The sequence below is a fragment of the Balaenoptera acutorostrata genome, chromosome 9 (genome assembly GCF_949987535.1).
Source record: "Balaenoptera acutorostrata chromosome 9, mBalAcu1.1, whole genome shotgun sequence".
Taxonomy (NCBI): domain Eukaryota; kingdom Metazoa; phylum Chordata; class Mammalia; order Artiodactyla; family Balaenopteridae; genus Balaenoptera; species Balaenoptera acutorostrata.
Genome location: NC_080072.1, coordinates 83,845,132 through 83,867,361, shown reverse-complemented (window position 1 = coordinate 83,867,361; position 22,230 = coordinate 83,845,132). Strand labels below are relative to the sequence as shown.

At 35.8% G+C, this 22,230-nt stretch overlaps 1 protein-coding gene across 3 annotated transcripts; it reads left to right on the top strand.

Annotated features, from left to right (window-relative positions):
* The first annotated feature begins 3,968 nt into the window (after positions 1-3,968).
* On the top strand, positions 3,969-21,487 carry LOC103012084 (caspase-13). Of its 3 annotated transcripts, none has more exons than XM_007191232.3 (9): positions 3,969-4,084; positions 8,207-8,461; positions 12,745-12,854; positions 13,651-13,824; positions 15,034-15,268; positions 16,109-16,252; positions 17,387-17,496; positions 19,019-19,122; positions 20,888-21,487. In XM_007191232.3, the coding sequence occupies exons 1-8, from the start codon at positions 4,078-4,080 to the stop codon at positions 19,115-19,117; spliced, it is 1,134 nt and encodes a 377-aa protein (XP_007191294.2). In that variant the 5' UTR covers positions 3,969-4,077; the 3' UTR covers positions 19,118-19,122; positions 20,888-21,487. The 3 variants fall into 3 exon arrangements, with proteins under 3 accessions (XP_007191294.2, XP_057409345.1, XP_057409344.1); XM_057553362.1 differs by having other exon boundaries at positions 3,976-4,084; positions 8,210-8,461; XM_057553361.1 differs by lacking the exon at positions 3,969-4,084 and adding an exon at positions 4,272-4,364.
* The last annotated feature ends 743 nt before the right edge of the window (positions 21,488-22,230 follow it).

Here is a 22,230-nt window from a genome sequence, read left to right as displayed (position 1 = left end):
GAATTCTGTCAAAAGCTTTTTCTGCATCTATTAAGATGACTGTATGGTTTTTCTTCTTTAATTTGTCAATATGGTGTATCACATTGATTGATTTGAGACAGAAGAATGAATAAGTGAGGTGGAACATACAATGGAAATAACTGCCAAGGCACAGAATAAAGAACAAAAAGAATGAAAAGAAATAAGGACAGTCTCAGAGACATCTACGACAACACTAAATGCACCGACATTTGAATTATAGTGGTCCCAGAAGAAGAAGAGAGAAAGAAACAGTCTGAGAAAATCTTTAAAGAGATTATAGTAGAAAACTTCCCTAATATGGGAAAGGAAATAGCCACCCAAGTTCAGCAAGTGCAGAGTCCCATGCAGGATAAACCCAAGGAGAAACATGCTGAGACACACATTAATCAAAATAACAAAAATAAAATTCAAAGAAAAAAATATTAAAAGCAGCAAGGAAAAAACAAAAAACAACATATAAAGGAATCCCCATAAGGTTATCAGCTGATTTTTCAGCAGAAACTCTGCAGTCCAGAAGGAAGTGGTAAGATATACTTAAAGTGATGAAAGAGAAAATCCTACAACCAAGATTACTCTACCCAGCAAGGCTGTCACTCAGATTTGACAGAGAAATCAAAAGCTTTGCAGACAAGCAAAAGCTAAGAAAATTCAGCACCACCAAACCAGCTTTAAAACAAATGCTAAAGAAACTTCTCTAGGCTGGAAACACAAGAGAAGAAGAAGAAAAAGACCTACAAAAACAAAAACCCCACAGCAAAAAACAAATGGTAATGTGAACATACATATCAATAATACCTTAAATGCTCCAACCAAAAGGCACAGACTGGATGAATGGATACCAAAATAATACCCATATATATGCTGTGTACAAGAATCCCACTTTGGACCCAGAGACACATACAGACTGAAAGTGAGGGGATGGAAAATGATATTCCATGAAAATGGAAATCAAAAGAAAGCTGGAGTAGCAATACTCATATCAGATAAACTAGACTTTAAAATAAAGACTGTTATAAGAGACAAGGAAGGACACTACATAATGATCAAAGGATCAATCCAAGAAGAAGACATAAGAATTATAAATATTTATGCACCCAACATAGGAGCACTTCAATACATAAGGCAAATGTTAAGAGCCATAAAAGGGGAACTCTACAGTAAAACAATACTAGTGGGGGTCTCTAACACCTGACTTACACCAATGGATTGATCATGGAGACAGAAAATAAATAAGGAAACAAAAACTTTTAATGACACAGTAGAGTAGATAGGATTAATTGATATTTATAGGACATTCCATCCAAAAGCAACAGAATACACATTCTTCTGAAATGCACATGGAACATTCTCCAGGACTGATCACATGCTAGGCTGCAAAGTGAGCCTCAGTATATTTAAGAAAATTAAAAGAGTATCAAGCATCTTTTATGACCAAAACACAAGGAACTGAGGAATCCAGTACAAGAAAAAAACTTTAAGAAACAAAACACAAGGAGGGTAAACAATATGTTACTAAGCAACCAAAGGATCACTGAAGAAATCAAAGAGGAAATCAAATTAAAAAATACCTAGAGACAAATGAAAATGAAAGCACACTCACCCAAAACCTACTGGATGTGGCAAAAGCATTTCTAACAGGGAAGTTTATAGCAATACAATCTTACCTCAGGGAAAAAGAAAAATCACAAATAAACAACCTAACTTTACACCTGAGGCAACTAGAAGAAGAAGAACAAACAAAACCCAAAGTTAGTAGATGGAAAGAAATCATAAAGATAAGAGCAGAAATAAATGAAATAGAAACAAAGAACACAATAGAAAATATCAATGAAACTAAAAGCTGGTTCTTTGAAAAGATAAACAAAATTGATAAACCTTTAGCCAGACTCATCAAGAAAAAAAAAAAAGAAAGAAAAGGAGAGGGCTGAAATCAATAAAATTAGAAATGAAAGAGGAGAAATTACAACTGACACTGCAGAAATACAAAGGATCATAAGGGACCACTACAAGCAACAATAAGCCAATAAAATGGACAACCTGGAAGAAATGGACAAATTCTTAGAAAGGTACAACCTTCCGAGACTGAACCAGGAAGAAACAGAAAATATAAAGAGACTGATTACAAGTAATGAAATTGAAACTGCAGTTAAAAACCTTCCAAGAAACAGAAGTCCAGGACCAGCTGGATTCACAGGTGAATTCTATCAAACATTTGGAGAAGAGCTAACACCGATCCTTCTCAAACTCTTCCAAAAAATTGCAGAGGAAGGAACACTCCCAAACTCATTCTACAAGTCCACCCTCACCCTGATACCAAAACCAGACAAATATATCACACTAAAAAGAAAATTACAGACCAATATTACTGATGAACATAGATGCAAAAATCCTCAACAAAATACTAACAAACAGAATCTAACAACACATTAAAAGGATCATACACCATGATCAAGTGAGATTTATCCCAGGGATACAAGGATTCTTCAATATACAAAGTAATTTGATTCAACTCTAGGTACATAGTAGTTTACAGTCTCATTGATAAGATGGGACAGTCAACAAACATAAAACAATCAGCAGACAGTACATGACACCCTATGAATAAATGCTAGGGTGACTTGTATGCAAAACAATGTCCCTGTGTGATGCACAAACAATGAGTTTGGGGTGAAATTTTCACTTAGCAAGGTTAGACTTAGGAAGAACTGGAAAAACTACTCTTTTACTTGCAAATATGAGCCTTTTCTAATTCTAACCCGTTAAAAGTGAAGGTGAATTTCTGTCCTTTTTTTTGGACTTGTCAAAAAGACACCTTTTTTTTTTTTTATTGGAGTATATATATATATATATATATATTGGAGCATAGTTGATTTACGACGTTGTGTTAGTGTCAGGTGTACAGCAAAGTGAATCAGGTGTACATATACATATATCCACTCTATTTTAGATTCTTTTCCCATCTAGGTTATTACAGAATATTGACTAGAGTACCCTGTGCTATACAGTAGGTCCTTATTAGTTGTCTATTTTATATATAGTAGTGTGTATATGTTAATCTCAATCTCCTAATTTATCCCTCCCACCCCCCTTCACCTTTGGTAACCATAAGTTTGTTTACTACTTCTGTGACTATTTCTGTTTTGTAAATAAGTTCATTTGTACCATTTTTTTTCAATTCCACATATAAGTGATACCATATGATATTTCTTTCTTGTCTGACTTACTTCACTTAGTATGATTTGCAGCAACATGGATGGACCTAGAATTTCTGACCTTTTCAAGACCTTCAAGTTGAGCATTTCAGAGTCTTTTTTTTTTTTTCCTTTCACTAACAGTTCTTCTGGATATATATCTTTTGTACTATCACACAATCATTCTACTACAGCCTGAGACTGCTTCTATGGTCAGTCTTTGTTCAGAATATAACAAAAAGGGGAGGTGAATAGTCACCCTCAGTAAAAATTAAATGTTAAGGGAAGCTTAGGCAGTTAAAGAAAATCATGAAAGGAATGGAGACAAGGGTTCAGAACTTATTTCCAATAAAAGTGTAAGATGATAGGGAGATGGAGAAGGGATAATACCGCCATGATCAGCACAGTTAAAACAGGAAACTAAAGTTATTTGGGTAATCCTTATCCGGAAATGAAAGGGAACTTGTTAGTTTTAACTTCTTCATGATTTGCACTTGTAGCTGAGCAAAGGAGAAATACTGAGAGATCAGAAGCAGAAGGACAGAGAGAACGAGGTGTGGAGTAATGAGGAAAGAAAAAGAAAAGGAGGGAAAAAACAGTCAGAGGTTCCAACATAGGTTGGAAAATGTTTTGTCAATTCAATTTTTTTCTTCCAAAAAGAAGAAATAATTCTTCCCAAAGGATTGGGAAATCCATTTGCTGACTACAGGGAACTTCCTGACAGTGAATGCAGAAGTTCTGAGCAGCAGTTTCTCAATCTATGATTAGGAGTCCCCGCCCCCTGAATGGAGGAAGTGTCCAGTAACTTTCATTTTCAAGCCTGTTCTCTTCTCGAGGTATCAGGAAGGGACTACGGTTGTTACATATGGCTGGTGAGTAAGGGTCCTTTCCTAGCTGAGGGTCAGGAACCTGGGTCTTAGAAAACACTTATTAATTGCTTTGTGACAGGAAGAAATATACAAAAGGGAAATGAGCCAATCCTGTGCACGCTAAATTCTCCTTATTAGCTCTGTGTAACTTGAACTGGGGGGCACTGCCTTGGAGACAGTGAAGGAGAGTATGGTGTCCAGATTATCTCAGAGCCAGGAAGAAGTTATTTCCTTTTTTGAAGCTCCTGGTAATCAAAGTGAAGGATGGATAAAGGCAAATATAGTAAGTTATTTATGTGTGAGAAAATTCTGAAAATTCCTAAATGCACTCTGAAATCTTCTCAGCTTCCTCTTGATTCCATAAAATTGTCCCCATAATCAGATAAGTGAGTCTTTGAATTCCCACCCCCCCTTGCTATATCCTATATTGAATTATGCTCTTTGTCTTTATAAAGTAACTACATTTTCCCCCCTTTCTAACTACTCTAGCACAGTATTTCTTGGATTGCTATCACAGTTTTTAACTGGTCTCCCTCTCTCCAGGATTTAACCCTCCTATCCATCCTGCATACTGTTTTCAGGTCACATATCTTACACACAGAAACTGGAAAGCATAAGAGATGGAATCATTGGCTATTTATGCAGCTAGTATTCCGGTGTATCATATCACTTCTTTTTGAATTTAGAATTTTATTTATTTATTTTTTTTATATAGCAGGTTCTTATTAGTTATCCATTTTATACATGTTAGTGTATATATCACTTCTTTGGCTTCATTTTCTTCATTTGAAAAGGAAGAGGTTCAACTAGATGAGTGGTTTCTAAACCTTACAACAAATCTAAATAATCTGTAGACATTAACAAACTTAGATTATTTCCCCCTTCATAACCCCAAATTACTCAACCATGGATAGACCATAAACATTTATAACCTTTTAAAGATCTACAAATGATTCTTATGTAGCTGGACTAAGTTTGTCCGCAGATTAGCATTGTTAGGAAAGATGATCAGATCCTTATCTTTCAGTTCTTACCTTCTAGGTATTTACAAATGCAATTTTCTTACTCAGGAACATACAATGGCTCTGTATTGCCTTTTAAAAAATGTCTGAACTTGTCAGACAGGTTTTCCTACCTTTCAAAATATATTTATTCACTTTACCATTAATCTCTCTAAAGCATGATTTCAGCTTCATTAACAAACATTTACTTGCATTCCCCCCACTCGTACTTTCTTGCTATTGTGTTTCTTTATTTCTTTCATTTTCCCTGTAGTGTAATTCTTTCCAGGGTTTCTGTCTCATCTCACACATTTAATTTAAGCTCCTAAAATGTAAGGACTGACTGTTTTCTTATCTTCTTTATGACGCTCATACAGCATTTGACTGGGGAGTAGTACGTTAAATTCACACTCATGGCTGCCTCTTTAGCTAGGCAGGATGACCTTACTTGTTATTGAATTGGAATCTGGGAATCATTAGATAATAGATATGATAAACTGAAAAGCAGTAGACAAAACAAGTAAAGTGACTCAATAAACATAAACTAATGAGTTTGGTTGCCATTGTTAACTAATTAACAACTATAAGGAAAAAAATGCTAGCTTAGGGAGAAACAAGTTTCTCTGGGAGCATATTGCTCTGACACTCAGTCTAGTCTAAGCATCAGGGAGAAATTCCTAAAGAAAATGGCATGTCATCTGAGACCTGAAGATAAACAGGAAGCAGTTGAGAAATAGAAAGGAATGTTGGGTGTGAGAAACTGTACACATAATGATCCCTAAGTTAAGGCTTTGTAGAATCTGAAAGAAAGGCAAAGTGTTTAAAATGTAATGAGCAAGGTGGGTATAGTAGCAGAGGATGAGGCTGAATGAGAAGACCTAGATTAGATTAAGCTGAGACATTTCATGGTTACGTCTAGATTTTTAGAACACTGACTTTGCTTCATTGTGAAGAACAGATTAGAAGGGGACAAGAGTAGATTTATCAGACTCTTGGAGTAATTAAACAAGAAAGGATGTTGGCCTGAACTAGAGTATCGAACAGTTAGAAAGGGAGAAGTAGTCAGATTCTGCAAATATTTAGCACATAAAATCAATACAGTTTGAAGTGAGATGGAAAATAAGATATAAAGAAAGCAGAAGAGGTTCAGTATCACCAGCTTTTACTGATTTGGTGCACTTGACTGTAAGATACCATTAACTAGTACATATAGGGAATGAAGCAGGTGATGAAAAATGAGCAGTTCAGCTTTTAAAAGTTGAGTTTAATGAGTTTGTGGGATGCAGAGAAGGGATGAATATATGAGCCTCAATTTTGGGATCCACCTTTGGGATGAATCTATAAATTCAGGGATAATTTATTTATTATTTAAAGCTAATAACTGAAGCCATGAGAATGTGTAGATAATAAGAGGATGTAAAGTAAAAACTCTTCGGTTTTTTTTTTTTTTTAAAGAATATTTTGATGACTCCAATTTTTTTTTTTTTTTATAGCTACTTTATTTATTTATTTATTTTATTTTTTTGACTGTGTTGGGTCTTCGGTTCGTGCGAGGGCTTTCTCTAGTTGCGGCAAGTGGGGGCCACTCTTCATCGCGGTGCGCGGGCCTTTCACTATCGCGGCCCCTCCCGTTGCGCGGCACAGGCTCCAGACGCGCAGGCTCAGTAGCTGTGGCTCACGGGCCTAGTTGCTCCGCGGCATGTGGGATCTTCCCAGACCAGGGCTCGAACCCGTGTCCCCTGCATTAGCAGGCAGATTCTCAACCACTGCGCCACCAGGGAAGCCCAACTCTTCGGTTTTATTGTTTACCATATTTCTCCCAGTACCACTTATTCAGTCAAAACTCAACCTTGTTGAAGGCAGAAATAAATAAAATAGAAACCCAGAATTCAGTCAGAGTAAATATTTCATAGGTTAACCTGCATGTTGTTCATAATTCTTCAATCTCTCTGTTCTGACATGTGTATATTCTAGTGTAAGACCAGTGTTTCTCCCACCTTTTCTAAGAAGAAGCATTTTGTGACCTCATCTGCAGAAATTTACCCAGTCTTTTCTGAGTCCCTGAATCACTTTCTATTCTCTTAAGTAACTCTTCACCAAGTATCATGTAAAGTAGTTTGATGATTTAAGAGTGGGGACTAGATTCTGAACCCCTGAGTTTGAATCCCTTCCTACCCTCTTACTAAACATGGTGTACTAGTCACACAATCTGGATCAAATATTTAACTAACTTCTCTGTGTCTGTTTCCTTTACTATATAATAGAAATATTAATATATATGTTACTTGGAATTTTTATTAACTTTAACTGATAAGATTCACATGAAGCACTTGAGACCAATGGGGCCTCAATGAAAATCAACTATTATTACTGAAGCTGTGCAATGTTTAACTTTATAGAATATGGTATAAGAACAGAATTCGAATCCTAATTTGTGTGATCTGGGCATTTTATTTAAATGATCTGTAAAATAGGGAAAATATTAACCATCTCATTGGATTATTGTGAGGGTCCATCATATTAATATTTATAAAGTATTTAGTACAGAGACTTATAAATAATAATAATATTGTGTATTGCTTTATATGTATTTCTTTTTTAATCCTAAATGCATAATAGATGTTAGCTGTTATTAAATGAACTGATATTGGGTAACTTTTTATTCATGTCTTGTAATGTCCATGTTTCTTTCTCATAATAGTTGCCCAATAAACATTTATTGAAAGAATACTTCAAGATAACATGAACAATGAGGCTGGTGCTTCTGGGGCAAAGTTTTTGTTCAATGTCTTGGTGCATTTTTTTAGAATATGTCATTTTGTGTTAAGACTATCTTTATATCTAGATGGACTTTATAACCATCATTGTAGATTTAATTAAGTATTGATGAGATGCCCTGCCTTCCCTTGCACTATCCATTCAAATAATACCTGTGGTATTACAATAAAATACTTATTAATTTGACTTATTTACCCACAAAAATTCTAATTATCCCAGACAGTAATATATTAACCTGGTGTCATATTGATCTACCATATTGAAAGATCAGTCGTCAGATTATTTTCAATTCTGAATTTTTTATTGAGACAAGATCAAGTCAAAGGAAGCTTTGTATTTCTGACAGAAGACACACGCAACAAAAACCCACTTAAGATTTTGGAATCTGTGGGCAAAGAACTCATTACTGGCGTTTTGGATGACTTGGTGGGAAAAAATGTCCTGAAATTGGAGGAAGAGGAGAAGAAAAAAATTTATGATGCCAAGCTTGAAGACAAGGCGCGGGTCTTGGTGGACTCTATGCGACAGAAACGCCATGAGGCAGGTCAAATCTTTGTTCAAACCTTCCTAAACATAGAAAAAAATTCCACCAGTATAAAAGGTAAGACTGGAATTGTTTTCAAGGGATATCTTAAATTTTTCAGATCTACTTGGCTCCAAGGCTGCTCCACTGTCCTCTAAGTCCCCCGTCCTCCTATTACTAAAGTATAATTTTCACTAAACCTATCATTGTCCTTTTAGAGGCCACCTTGTCATTTGTAGGAGGGCATCTAATTTCCAATTAGCTTAGAAGTTGAGTACTTGTGTTTAGGTTGATCATAGAGATAGCTAATTGCAGAGACTTTGTAGTAAGGGATACCTGGAGCTGAACTCACATTTCTGTCACTGTGGACACTATGTGACTTCATTCAAGTTTCTTAACCTCCCTAAGCATCAGTATAAGCATCTGTGAAGTGGGGACAATTTCAGTCACTTCATCACAGGCTTTGTAAAGCTAGGAACATAATGGCAGGCACAGACTGATAATTCCTAATATTTTAGCTCCCATCTGGAACTCTCCTCTGAACTCCAGATATATTTAGCTCTAGCTGCATATTCAACATTTCCACTTGAATGTTCCAATGGCTTCACAAAGCTAAGATATATAAAATGAAACTCTTTATTCTCCGCATCAAATCTATTACACTTCTATCCCCTGTCTATCTCATTAGACAAGACTATAATCCACTGAGTTTCTTAATCCAGATCACAACTGTTTTCTTCACCAATGAATAATAGCTCTTAGCAGAGTGCCAGAGACATAGCAGGCATGTAATGAATATAGGATGAATAGGCAAATGAAGAACATGCATGTAATAAATATTAGTTATCAGAATTATTCTTTAGCTTATAATATTTAAATGTTTACTGTGCTTACTCATTTCTGTGAGTTACAAAATATGATCAGGAGAATACCTATTCAATATAAACTGTCCAATATATTAACATCTTTCAAAACTTCACTTTAATTGAATTATGAATATTACTAGAGTCTAAATATCCTCAGATCCAAGTTCACCAGTGATGGGCTCAATTTGGTATAGAGTTTAACCTAAAATTCCAGCCTGAATACTAGAGTTTATCAATAATAATAAGCAATAATAAACAAAATGCAACATAACTGTGGAGACCTCACTATAGCAAATAAGCTTTTTCAATAATCCCTTCTCTATGGAGAAGGGACACTCCCACCAGCAGGAAGTACACACTAGTCTAATAGATGTCCAAGATTGTGGCTTAGTCTATGTTATCATTAACATTTAAATTGGTCCTTGTGCAGGTTTATTACTTTCTCTTAAACCTGCGATGGGATAAAAACAATTTGGATTTAAAAACAAAATCAGAGAACAGACTTGTGGTTGCCAAGGGGGAGGGGTGTGGGCGAGGGATAGATTGGGAGTTTGGGGTAAGCAGATGCAAACTATTACATATATAATGGATAAACAACAAGGTCCTACTGTATAGCACAGGAAACTATATTCAGTATCCTAAAATAAGCCATAAAGGAATAGAATAGAATAGAATAAAATAAAATAAATTTTAAAAAGATCAGAGATAATTCAACAAATGGGAATCAAAATTGAAATAAGGGGAACTTCAAAATGATTTTAGCAACCCCAGGAACCAGAATGAACCTTAAACTGAAATAACCTATCCCATCAGCAGAGTCTGTGGCAGGCAGGAGGCAGGTATAGATCGTTTCATGAAGTATCCAGTAGCCCCCTGAGTTCTACTGTACATGGAACCTCCAGAGGAATCTCAGGACACCTCGAGTATACTGGCCCAGGAGACCAGGAAGCTTGGTGAGTAGGGCTATTAGAATATGTAAAAGCCCTAGCCAGGCCTTTTGGGCATGGATATAATTCAGAGGGTTCTTAATGAGGTACTGAGGAAATGGAGTGGGGGATAGGAAGAACCTAAGCTATTTGTTTCAATTATTTAGCAGTATATGTACATACTATGTGCCAAGCACTGTTATTTAGTCAGAGAGATAATTACTCAAATTCCTACTTGCCAAGGGAGAAGGACTTGTCTTATCTAATATCAGTATCTTTAGTTTTGTTTCAGTTTAAGGGGTTTCTTGAGCATTTCATTAAGTAACAGATAAAACTCAGATATTAAAGTTTTTATCTAAACTGCTAATTTTCTTATTTCTTTTTTCTGTGCTGTCAGGCCCATGGGTACTCCTTTTGAACAGCAGGCTACACTATATTTATTACATTGTAATGAAATGATTCATTTTCATGCTAATTTTACTATTAGACATAAGATAGTCTAATTTTCAGTTTTATCTGTAAATACCGTATCTATATATAGACATATAATTGTCATTAGGAGATGACATTTATTAAATTCAAGAGTACACCAAACCTTTAAATGACGTGGAAACAGAAGACTTTCAATGACAAAACATACTCTCTGACAAGGGACTATCCCAGGATCCTGGACTTCTTCACGTTGGCAGAATCTTCTGGAGTAGGAAAGGAGAGTATGTGTCAGTACTTTATCTACAGAAATAAATAAGACAGTTTGGTAGCCTTAAAGACATACCATTTGCTGCATCTCCAGAGCTTACATTTTTTGCACATGTTTTAGAAAGACATTTATAAAAAATATATTATTTAAAAACTAATGGAAACAAATAAGTGAAATGGAAAAAATTATAAAGTTTAAAAACTGAAAAATTTACAGAAGATAATATTGCCTTTCTAATTAAAATAAAATAAAATAAGAGACTGTCTTGGTTCGATCATGTAAATGAACATAAAAGTTTATTACTTTCATAGACAAAAACCTTGTTATGTTAGGTCTTGACAAACCTCTTCTGATTTTTGTTTATGAGGAATCTCTTCCTTCCCTCTCCAACGGAAGGCTCTGGACTTTCCCAGTCTCTTGCACAATCTTAGTCAAATGAGGCCAAACAGTTTCAGAAAATATTACATTTCTCAAGGGATTAGGTCAGGATGAGTCAGAAACAAACTTTTCCAACAAGGAGAAGTTATTTCCTCACATTTTAAAACATGGGTTAAAAATTTAGGGCTGGTTATTCAGCACTTTGGAGGCAAGGACATTCAGAGTAATGTAGAATCTCTGACAAAAAAATTGTCTCTTCGACACTGGATTCAATACTATGATTAATGCATATCATTTCTCCTTTAAATAGCTGACTTCACAACTTGGTGAATCATTGAAGCCTAGCTCCTCTGGAAAGGTTAAGAATTCACGCTGAGGTTGCTGAAAAAATAATACCTGGATGGTACAGGATTTAGGATTCTATTAAGTATTTGAGTGTGTATGTGTCTGTGTTTGTTGTATGAATTAGGAGTGGACTTGGGATGTAACATTACCCAATATGATAGCTACTGGGCACACGTGGCTTTTAAGTGCATAAATTGTGGCTAGTAACAGGTTAAAATGATACTATTTTGGATATATTATGTTAAACAAAATATATTATTAAATTAATTGATTCTGTCTATTTTTATTCAATGTGGACATTAGAAAATTTTAAATTGCAGTGCCCTCCCCACCCGCAGCTGAGGCCAAGTCAGGAAAGAGCAACAGGCATCTAAAAGCACAAGAAGGCAGAACCTGTGAGATCTGACCTCAGCTCCATCCCCAAGAAGTCAAGTGGTCCACCCCCTGAGGGACAGACCCCAACAGACTCCTGCCCACCAGTTTTTTCTCCAATGTGCATAGATCAGATTGGGATGAAGGGAGGAGGCAAGACTCTATCACAACCTATGTGTTTGAAGTCAGGTGTCCCCCAACAGGTTTGTCTGTGTTTGCACCTTGTCCTGTGTCTGAGGTGCTGTGGCTGTATCCTCCTCCTGCCCTGGGACATTTGTATTTCCTGGCTTTGTAATAAGTGCTGCATACTCTCAAACAAACAAACAAAAAAAAAAGTGACTCAATGTGAGTGTGACTCAATTCTATTTCTAGTAGATAGCACTCTGATAAATATTTACTAAATGTACTCTTGCTCAGAGACAATAGAAAGTCCACACAGATGAGTAATACCCTAGAGTAAAACCACTGGAAAAATCAAACTGTCTTGGTGAGTAAGGGAAGGCTAACTTTGACCTTAAATCATTAAGGTGTCTCCTTCATAATATCAGAATCTATTATTGCATTTTTGAGTGGATCTGCTTTTACTACCAAGGATTTCTCCCTTCTTTCCCAGTCATAATACATCTGTCTCCTCACACACAGGTTAGATTCAACTATAACCCAACATGTTAAAAATCTTTTCCCCAGGATATCCCTTTTCTGTCAGTTTTCTTAGGTGATAACTGGGTCACAGAGTCAGATATCACAATTTATATTATGCGATGTATCCTGCAGCTCCTGAGGAAATCGTGACTGGACCAGCTGAGTCAGCAGAAACTACAGATACCCTCAAGCTTTGCTCTCATGAAGAATTTCTTAAACTGTGTAAAGAAAGGGCTGAAGAGGTACTGTGCTCTGTACATGAAAGAGAGAAAGAGAGAAAAACAATTGCTTTCACTAATTACACAATTTCTTAAAACATTAGTTATAGAGTGGCAGGGTGGGGACAGTGGATTCCTTTTTCATAGATGCTTTGAGCAGGAGGAAATCACATGGCTTCACACAGATTCTAATTCTCTTTCAACCCTATGACAAAATACAAGTCTCCCACTTTTTTCATTTATTTGTTGTCCTATATATTTGGGATTTATTAGAATTTTAGTTGTAGTCATAGAATCAAAATATTTATAAGATAACATGGCTGAGTAGTAATTGTTTGCATTCCAGTTAAAAATTATTAACACCTGCAAAACATTATAAGTTAAAATAGTACCAAAATAATGTTACCCAAGGCAAAGGATCTTTGGTGTATTTAATTTTTGCTGGAGTCAATGGCAAATATCTCCTGGTTTTTATGAAATTTGATCTGAGCCTTGATTGTTAAGAAAGATTTGACTAGGTGGAGAAGAAAGAGGAGAAGGAGAAGGCAGGAATTGTCCTAGTCTCCTGAAGATTCTCGAGTAACCATCACAAATATGATCTGGATCATTGTCTGGGCTTTTGAAAAATAATTCCCTTCCAATTTGTACTTCTTTCTATTGTCAATTCAATCCATTACTAAAAGAGAGGAAGATAGTGTATTCTGGTACAGGATAAGAGAGAGGACAGCTATGCAAGCCCTTAAAAGCAACAGTGATTGGTGTATGACGGTTTAGGAAAGATTTAGGTAAATAAAACTCACTGCATATCAATTTCCTTCAGATCTATCCAATAAAGGAGATAAAGTCCCGCACTCGTCTGGCTCTCATCATATGCAATACAGAGTTTGATCATCTCCCTCTCAGGAATGGGGCTGCCCATGACATCATGGGAATGAAGGGGCTGCTTGAGGGCCTTGGCTACAGTGTGGATGTGGAAGAGAAACTCACAGCCAGGGTAAGGGCCCCTCACCCACCCCAAACACATACATATTCAACACATACCTTCCTACTAACAAGTGAACATTATAATATTAAGCAAATAACTTTAACAACCATAGGTCTCATTTGTGTGTGTTGTGTGTCTGTGTGTATCTAAGTGTGTGAATGTATGTTATAAAATAAAAATATTAAGACAGGTGAAATCTATGTTTCTTTAGAGCTTCAAATATCCTCAGTTCCATAAAACTGTACAAAAAGTGGTTGGCATATGTACCCACGCAATTCTTAATTCTGAAGTAGGATGATTGAGATTCAGCCCCAATATTTCCCAGAAAGTTCTGGAGTAATGAATGTTAGCAGGAGTGTGATCACCATATAAATACTGAATCCTGACTGTCCCAGGGGCTATTTTGGCATTGGGGATGGGTCTGTAAATGAGACAGAAGGTTCCAAGCTCACTTGATCTAGGTTCACTTGGTGGGGGTTGATCAAACTATAAGCAAAACAGAACATTTCAGAGATTTGATGTATCTGTGTGTCTCTAAGATTGAAAAGAAGTGAAAAGGAAATGAAAAGGAAAAAGGAAACATAAGAACAAATTGGTGAGTGGGGAGTAATAATGTTTGATGGAATGGCCAAGAAAGACATTTTGAGGAGGTAATATGGGATCTGACACATGACTATCAGAGACAAGATAGCTCTGGAAAGATGTGAATGAAATATATTCCAAGCAGGCATGACTACAAGTGAAAAGTCTGAACCTAATATGAAACTGACACTTGAAAAGTACAGAAAGACCAGTGTGACTAGAGACTAGAGGAGGAGGAAGGATGTCAGAGGGAGAAGTATACTTATGTCAGAAGTTTTATTTTATTCTAAGTATGGTGGGGAGTGCCTTAGAAAGGAAGTGGTATGATACATTTATTATTCAAGGTTTTTATTAAGTAACGAGAGAAAATACAGAGATGAAAATGAAAGTATATAGCGACAATAAGCAAATGTAAAATGTATTAAGAGGACAGGTTATATAATGTCAGAAGGAACAAAAAGTTGAACCCATTGATCCATTATAGAAATAAAAATAAAACTATCATCAAGCAACCACTATGTAAAGCCACCATGACTGGAACGTTACAGATGTTTCTTATACTGATCATGATAAATAGGAGGTCAGTTTAATTTTAATGCTTGTCCTGTTAAAGTAAGACTCTGCAGTCTTTTTCAGGATATGGAATCAGTGCTGTGCAGATTTGCTGCCCGTGAAGAGCACAAATCTTCAGACAGCACATTCTTGGTGTTCATGTCTCATGGCATCCTGGATGGGATCTGTGGGACTATGCATAGTGATGAAAAACCAGATGTGCTACCTTATGACACCATCTTCCGGATATTCAACAACCGCAATTGCCTCAGTCTAAAGGACAAACCTAAGGTCATCATTGTCCAGGCCTGTAGAGGTGGTGAGTTCTGAGATGAAAAATCCAAAAGTCATAAAGGTGTTTGCAGAGGATTGTAGTATGTTTTATTTCTAGGGGAAACAATCTTAAACCCCATCCAGTGCAAATAAAATAATTGAATTATTAGGAAATTCCATTTAGGGGGCTGGTATCATGAGACTTTGTTTTGTTAGTTGAGAAATTTCTGTTCAATTTGATTCAAGGTAAGTGGTGAAGGAGATCACCAGAATTCTCAAATCAAAGTTAAACAAAAATATTCCAACCTTGGAATGAAATCATTTTAATGACAACTTTACTTGTAAATGTTTTACAGACATTTTGACATTCTCTGGATTGAGAATAATTTCATTTGAAAGTCAGGCTATTATGTAATAGCATTATCTTTTTTCTTTCCTCATATATTATTGAAAGGGAAATGAATAAGGAGATGAGGGAAACTGGGATTGCAGTGACATTTTTCTTTGCTTTTTTTTCCTGACTCCCAGTTCCCTTTTAGCTTTTTGGAACAGTGTTTGAAGATGAAAAGCCAAAATAATTTAGCTATAAAATGATAACTATGCTCTGAAATTATGCAGATAAGGCTTTAACTTCTTTGTTATTCTCAGCAAGTGGGTTCTTCCAGTTCTACCATGCTGTCACTATTAATTGGCATGTTGTTCAACAACACAAGAAAAAGGCAAACTGTTATATGTGAGGTGGAGATGCACCTGTATGTGTGTATGTGTGTGTGCACATGTGTGTGTGAAACTAGTTAGAATAAACATTGTAAAAGAATGAGGTGGGCAATTGTAACAGTCATACTGAGGGAGACACACAGTGTGTAGGAAATTGATGTCTCTACAGCAAATCGTGGGGAATTGTGGGTCAGTGACTCTCCAGCAGCCTTGGCAGACAGCTCTTCACAGTCACCTGAGAACCTGGAGGAGGATGCCATTTACAAGACCCATGTGGAGAAGGACTTCATTGCTTTCTGCTCCTCAACCCCACGTATGTGTCTTTCAGTTGCAGACATGGATTTGTGGGTCTGAGGCTACCTCTGAATGATTCTAAAAAATCAAGATAAGCTCTGGGCAGCAATGATTTGATGCAAATTTTGAATGCTGTCAGTATATTTTACTTATTCTTCACTTTTAAAGATTGACTTTTATTATATATTGCACTTTACAGACAAAGGTATAGTAACCATTAAAACAACCTAATACAAGAAAATCTCTTTACCATCACACGAATTAAAAACAAATGATTGATTCAGTTTTCTATTAAATCCATTTAACATTTTGAGTAGAGTTTTTATGGATCTAGGGACTGACAGACATTTCTCAAAAATTATCAACTCCAAGCCATTTTCTCCATATTTCCCATCTGGTACTATTTAGAGTGGTATCCCAGCAAGAAGGTGGATGCCCTTTTAAAGAAAGAAGAAAATGATACAATGGGACTTATTAGGCCTACTATTAGGGGAACAGTATCTAGTTCTTGAACTCTAGGTAATCATCTTGAGAAGCCTTATATCTGAGGTTTCTAATTTACATATTTTTAAGTACTTTTACCACTTTATGGAGGTATAATTAACATACAAAAAGCTGCACCTATTTAATGTATACAGTTTAATGAGTTTGGAGATAAGTATATACCTGTGAAATTATTACCACTATCTATACCAAAAACATTTCCCTTCCCTCCAAAAGTTTCATTAGATCTTTTCATTTATTTTGCTCACTATATTGTGAAAGACATCATGGTATATAATCTGTAAACAATCACCTGTGTGAACATGGGGAAATTCTTTAATCCTTCTGAGCTTCTATTTTTCCTCTGTAAAATGGGATAATTACAATTATCTCTCAAGCCTCCTTTAAAAGCCAAATGAATAAGCATAAGTCCCATAGTAGAAAGTCAATCCCCAAAATACAAGGTAATCACTATGCAATGACCTGCAGTTTTGATGAGCTGCTTCTTTAGTTCATCTTCTTTATGGAAAATGAGTTAATGAAAGGTTGTAAGTTCTTCCCCTAAACATGTCAAGATAATTCCCAAGTTATGTTTTAAAAGACAAAAAAATGTAAAAAAAAAAAATGGTGAAGGCCACAGCCTAAGACTTACCACTCCTTATTGTCATAGATAATGTGTCCTGGAGAGACATCACAAAAGGTTCTCTCTTCATTACTCAACTCATCACATGCTTCCAAAAATATTCCTGGCGCTGTCATCTAGAGGAAGTATTTAGGAAGGTAAGCTCCTCTCTCCTTTTCTAATCATGTATTTGTTCAGGAAGACTTTAGGATTATTTGCCTCTCAAGTGACAATGACAGATTTTTGTCAGGCAAACAAAAGTAGAGTGGTACTGGTTTCTGTAATCCATGTGTTTAAAATCTGATTTACAAAAAGACTATGTTAATGCACCACAGCAGAAGATCAAAATAGAACAAAATATTATAACATGTGAGCTTGTGTGTTATGGGTTATAAGTTCTTAAAATTCAAAGAATGGAAAGTATTTTGGATTAATTTTCACTGCTTCATTTATTAAATAAATATATATTGGGTGGTCTACTTGGTAATGGGTTATATCTTCATGACACAGGGGTAAATGAGACATATGTGACATAAGGCTACCTAGAACTAACATTCTTGTGAGAGAGATGGATACTGAATAAGTAGTCCAACAACAACAATAAAAAATGTGTGGTACATGTTGTGATAGGATCCAGATGAGAAAGTCCTAGGGCACATGAAAGAGAATGTAGGAGAAAAATTCTTTGAATAGAGTGGCCCAGAAGGGAAGACTTGATACTTCTTCCCCAACTCAGGACATTCCTTATTTGCTCCTTCCTTCCTAATTTATTTTCCTCCAATAGCTCTTACTACCACCCACCCAGTATATATTTTGTTTGTTTATTATCTGTATTTACTCACTTGAATGCAAGCTCATGAAGGCAGGGATTTGTTCAACACTCAACATGATGGAAGGGAGGAATTAATATTCATTGAATAAATAAATGTATGAATGAGTGAATAAATGCCGCTCCTTTTTTAGGGAGAAAAGTATTGGTATTAAGAACATGGGAAAATGTGGTTATTTTTAAACTAAAACCATAGAGAACAGTAGCACTCCCATGGGAAAAGAAAGATATACCTTTAGTGAATTGGAGAAGATTGCATTGTAACCTGAGTCACAGTCTCTGTGAATAGGAACTTAGGAAGTTAAGTCCTATTGGATGAATAGGATTTAGACATTATACTTTCAAGGGAGTTCCTCAGAAGAGATTAGAAATAGTGGATCCAGGTAAGTAAGATCTCATTGATCAGTCTATGGAAAAAGACTTCAGAGCTCAGCTTGATGGTGAATGTTAAGGACAAAATCCTGGGATTTTAACCTTATTGAATTGAGGTGTTAACCTTGTTAGAGTTTGAAGATAAGGGATCTCTGAGGTCCACTTCTCATGAACGAACACCAAGTGTTAATTAATCATCAGATCTGTAGATCAGAAGTAGAAACTAGAAAAAAAATGCAGTTTGAAAAGACTTGAATTAGGCCTGAGGTGTGTATTTTGCGATAAAGAGCATATTCTGACATTAGGTGTCATTTCTAAGAGGTAAGGTAGCAGTGACAGGGAATTAGAATGTCCAAGGGCTTGGTTCCATCAATCCTAGGAGCACCCTTCATTCCAAGAATTTTGGGGCTCATTGTGCAAAGCATTTTTTGAGAATGCATAAGAGGTATGTATCAGCCAGAACCTCTTTTTATTTTTAGGTACAAAAATCATTTGAAAAACCAAATGTTAAAGCCCAGATGCCCACCATTGAACGACTCTCCATGACAAGATATTTCTACCTCTTTCCTGGCAATTAAAAATAGTAAGTATCAAGAGTTTTTGTTGGCAGGCAAAATAAGTGGGACAGTGATATTAGTAGTGAGGTCCAATGACCAATGGCAGCCTGTTGCTTTAGTGGTCAAATTAGTAAATTAGTATTCCTTGTTGACGTAGTTTGTTGATTAGTTGCTAATTTTTACTTTATTTATATGCATCTGGATCCACCCCTACATCTCTACAATCATCAATCAATAAATCAATCAACCAAGAAGGTAAGCCAAATCAAGACAGAAAGTAATAAACAGTGAAGGACACAGCTAACAATTATTAGCATAGACATGTACTCATCCTTCCATTATTACTTATATTCATGTCTCGCTCTCTTTCTTTCTCTCTCTCTGTCTCTCTCTCTCTGACACACACACACACACACACATTATTAGTTACCAAATATTGCCTCAGATTAAAAAAAACAAACAAACAAACAGAAAAAAGAGGTGACTGTAGAGAAAGCAGGACTGTGGTCCTCTGAGTGCAGGTGTCATATTACTGATACTGAACTACCATAACCATACAGTATAAAATGCACCCTGGAAAAGTTTGTGTCAATGAAGACTCTGCTTCTCTGACTGTTCTCACAGTGTAGATCACAGAACATTCAGAGTCAGTTCTCAGATTCTTAATTACCGCTCAGAAACCCCTTCAATCACCCATATTAACACTTAAACAAAAATTTTTTGGTCAAATTATTTTAGAATGGGTTTATTGAGTTTAGACCCAACAATTATTTACTCACTCATAACAGCTTTATATCACACAATATTATAAGCATATTATTAATCTCCCTCTCAGAAACATAATTAAGATTATATTTTATAGTAAATTTTATTTCAATTCTTGAAATATTTACCCACCATCTTCTACCCCTGGTTTCTGACACCCTGGCTACATAAATGCATACATACTTCAGCAGAATAGCTTCTACTGCCTAATTAGTCCAATAGAACCACATTTGGGTATTGAATTATTTATTTGACTAATATTTATCAAGCACTTACTATGTTCCAAGTTCTGGTCTAGATGCTTGGAATGTACCAGTGAACAAAATAAATAGAGTCCTTGCTCTCAGAAAGCTCATACTCTAGTGAGTGGAGATAGACTCTAAATACACAAGCAAGTAAATATATGTTAGAGAGTGGTAAGAGCTAAGAAGAAAAAATAAAAAGGGCTAAAGAGACACAAAAAGATGGATACTGTACTGTTATAAATAGATTACTCAGGAAAGGCTGCTTTGAAGTAATGAAATGATTTGAAATCAGAACAAAGAATGGATAGAGTAAGGGAGTGAACCTTATGCTTCTAGTGGGAAATGCATCTCAACACCAGAAATAGGAAGTACGGATGCCCTGAGGCAGATGTGTGCTTAAGATGTTTAAAGTACTGCAAGAAGGCAGCTGGCTAGAGAATAAGAGTGGGAAAAATGGCAGAGTAAAATTCAGAAAAATGGTGAGAAGCTTGATCTCATGGGCCTTGGTGATCACATGGTAAATGTTTTAAAATATTTTATCCTAAGTGAGATAGGAAACCCTTCAAGAGCTTTTGAAGAGAGAAATGATATAATCTAACTTAGATTTTGCAAAGATCACTCTGAGTACTTTTTGATGAATAGACTACAAAGGTTACAGATAGAAGCCAAGGGAAATGGCAAAAGCATATGGAAGAAAATCAAAGAAGAATCACAGTAAGGGTTGGATTGAAGGCTTCCAGGGATTACTATCTTAACCTTCTGTTCTTTTTCTCTTCTTCAGAAAATCACAGGAAGTTCAGCTGTTTCAACTTCAAGAAGCACTTTTACCAGTACAGAACACATGTTTAATCTTTTGTCTTTCAATGAAAATGAAAACAAATGAACTGGGTTTTTTTGGGTCTTCTAATAGAGAATAGACTTTCAGTTAAAATGGTGGATGGATGTAAATGAAGTGGAAGAAGCAAACTGGGTTTTCTAGTTTTATTGCATATAATATCTGCACTTCATTGAGTGAAGGGAACTGGTCATGACTTGCCCTCAGCAATAGGGTGAAAGGAAATGGTGCTCATCTGGAGACAAGAGCTGTAAATTGGTCAGCTCCTCCTTTATACGCTCATCAAACCCCAGGCCTAGAATTGTGCAGAAGAAGTTTTCTAATATATTATTCAACCAACGTCATAGCTTGAGTACATTTTTTTCTTCAGTAAGTTATGATTTTAGCAAATTACACCTATGTATCTTTCTTCCTATCTATAAGTTAATTTGCTTTCTTGTTGATTATTTTCTTTCCAGATTTCTGCATATTTCCAAGCTTCAGGAAAATTTTATTATTTAGCAAACATTCGGTTATTGTCTAAAATAAATTGGGCTTTTGATTCAAGATTGTGTAACTGAGTATGTTTGTATGGAAAGACAAATATTATTAGATAAAGAACAGCAAAGAGAGTGGAGAGTGTCAGCAATGGAAGAGGAGAATGTTAAAATTTCTGGAAGGGTGAATCTTGGTAGAAGAATTTTGGCAACATGGTCATCTGAGCTACTAAGTAAGGAGATGTACCACTTCTGTTACATACACACAAAATGCTGAATAAATATTTTAGTACATGATGAACTGCATTAAAAAAAATAAAAGGATTCTCTAGATGTCAAATACAACCATAATAGGTGATATTTATTATTGTATGTCAGGATTATTTTAAGGATTTTGATTGTTATAAGGGATTTTGTTTATATAAGTAGCTACTTTAACCCTCATAACAGCCCTATAAAGTAATCACTATCAATATTCCCATTTTACAGGTAAGGAAACAAAAGAAAATAGAGCTTAAACGATGTGCCCAAAGTCACACAGTTAGTAGGTGGCTGCACCAGGATTTGAAGGCAATCTTGCTCTCTCTGGAATCTGATTTATTAACCACTGTACCACCTTACATCTCCAAAGCAAGGAGAGACTGAAATTGTATGGGTTTGAATTGTAATTCAAACTTCAATTTAACTGAAGTTTGAATTGTAAGGTTAACTAACACTACAAAGATTCATGATGTTTAGATTTCTGGACTTCACTTGTCCATGTGGAGACATGAGACACATCACAAAGGTTCAAAAATATACAGGGAGAGACTT

Coding starts and splice junctions, on each gene's coding strand:
- LOC103012084 (XM_057553361.1), top strand. Junction 12,855..13,650: donor GTAAAGAAAGGGCTGAAGAG/GTACTGTGCTCT, acceptor AATTTCCTTCAG/ATCTATCCAATAAAGGAGAT. Junction 13,825..15,033: donor AAGAGAAACTCACAGCCAGG/GTAAGGGCCCCT, acceptor AGTCTTTTTCAG/GATATGGAATCAGTGCTGTG.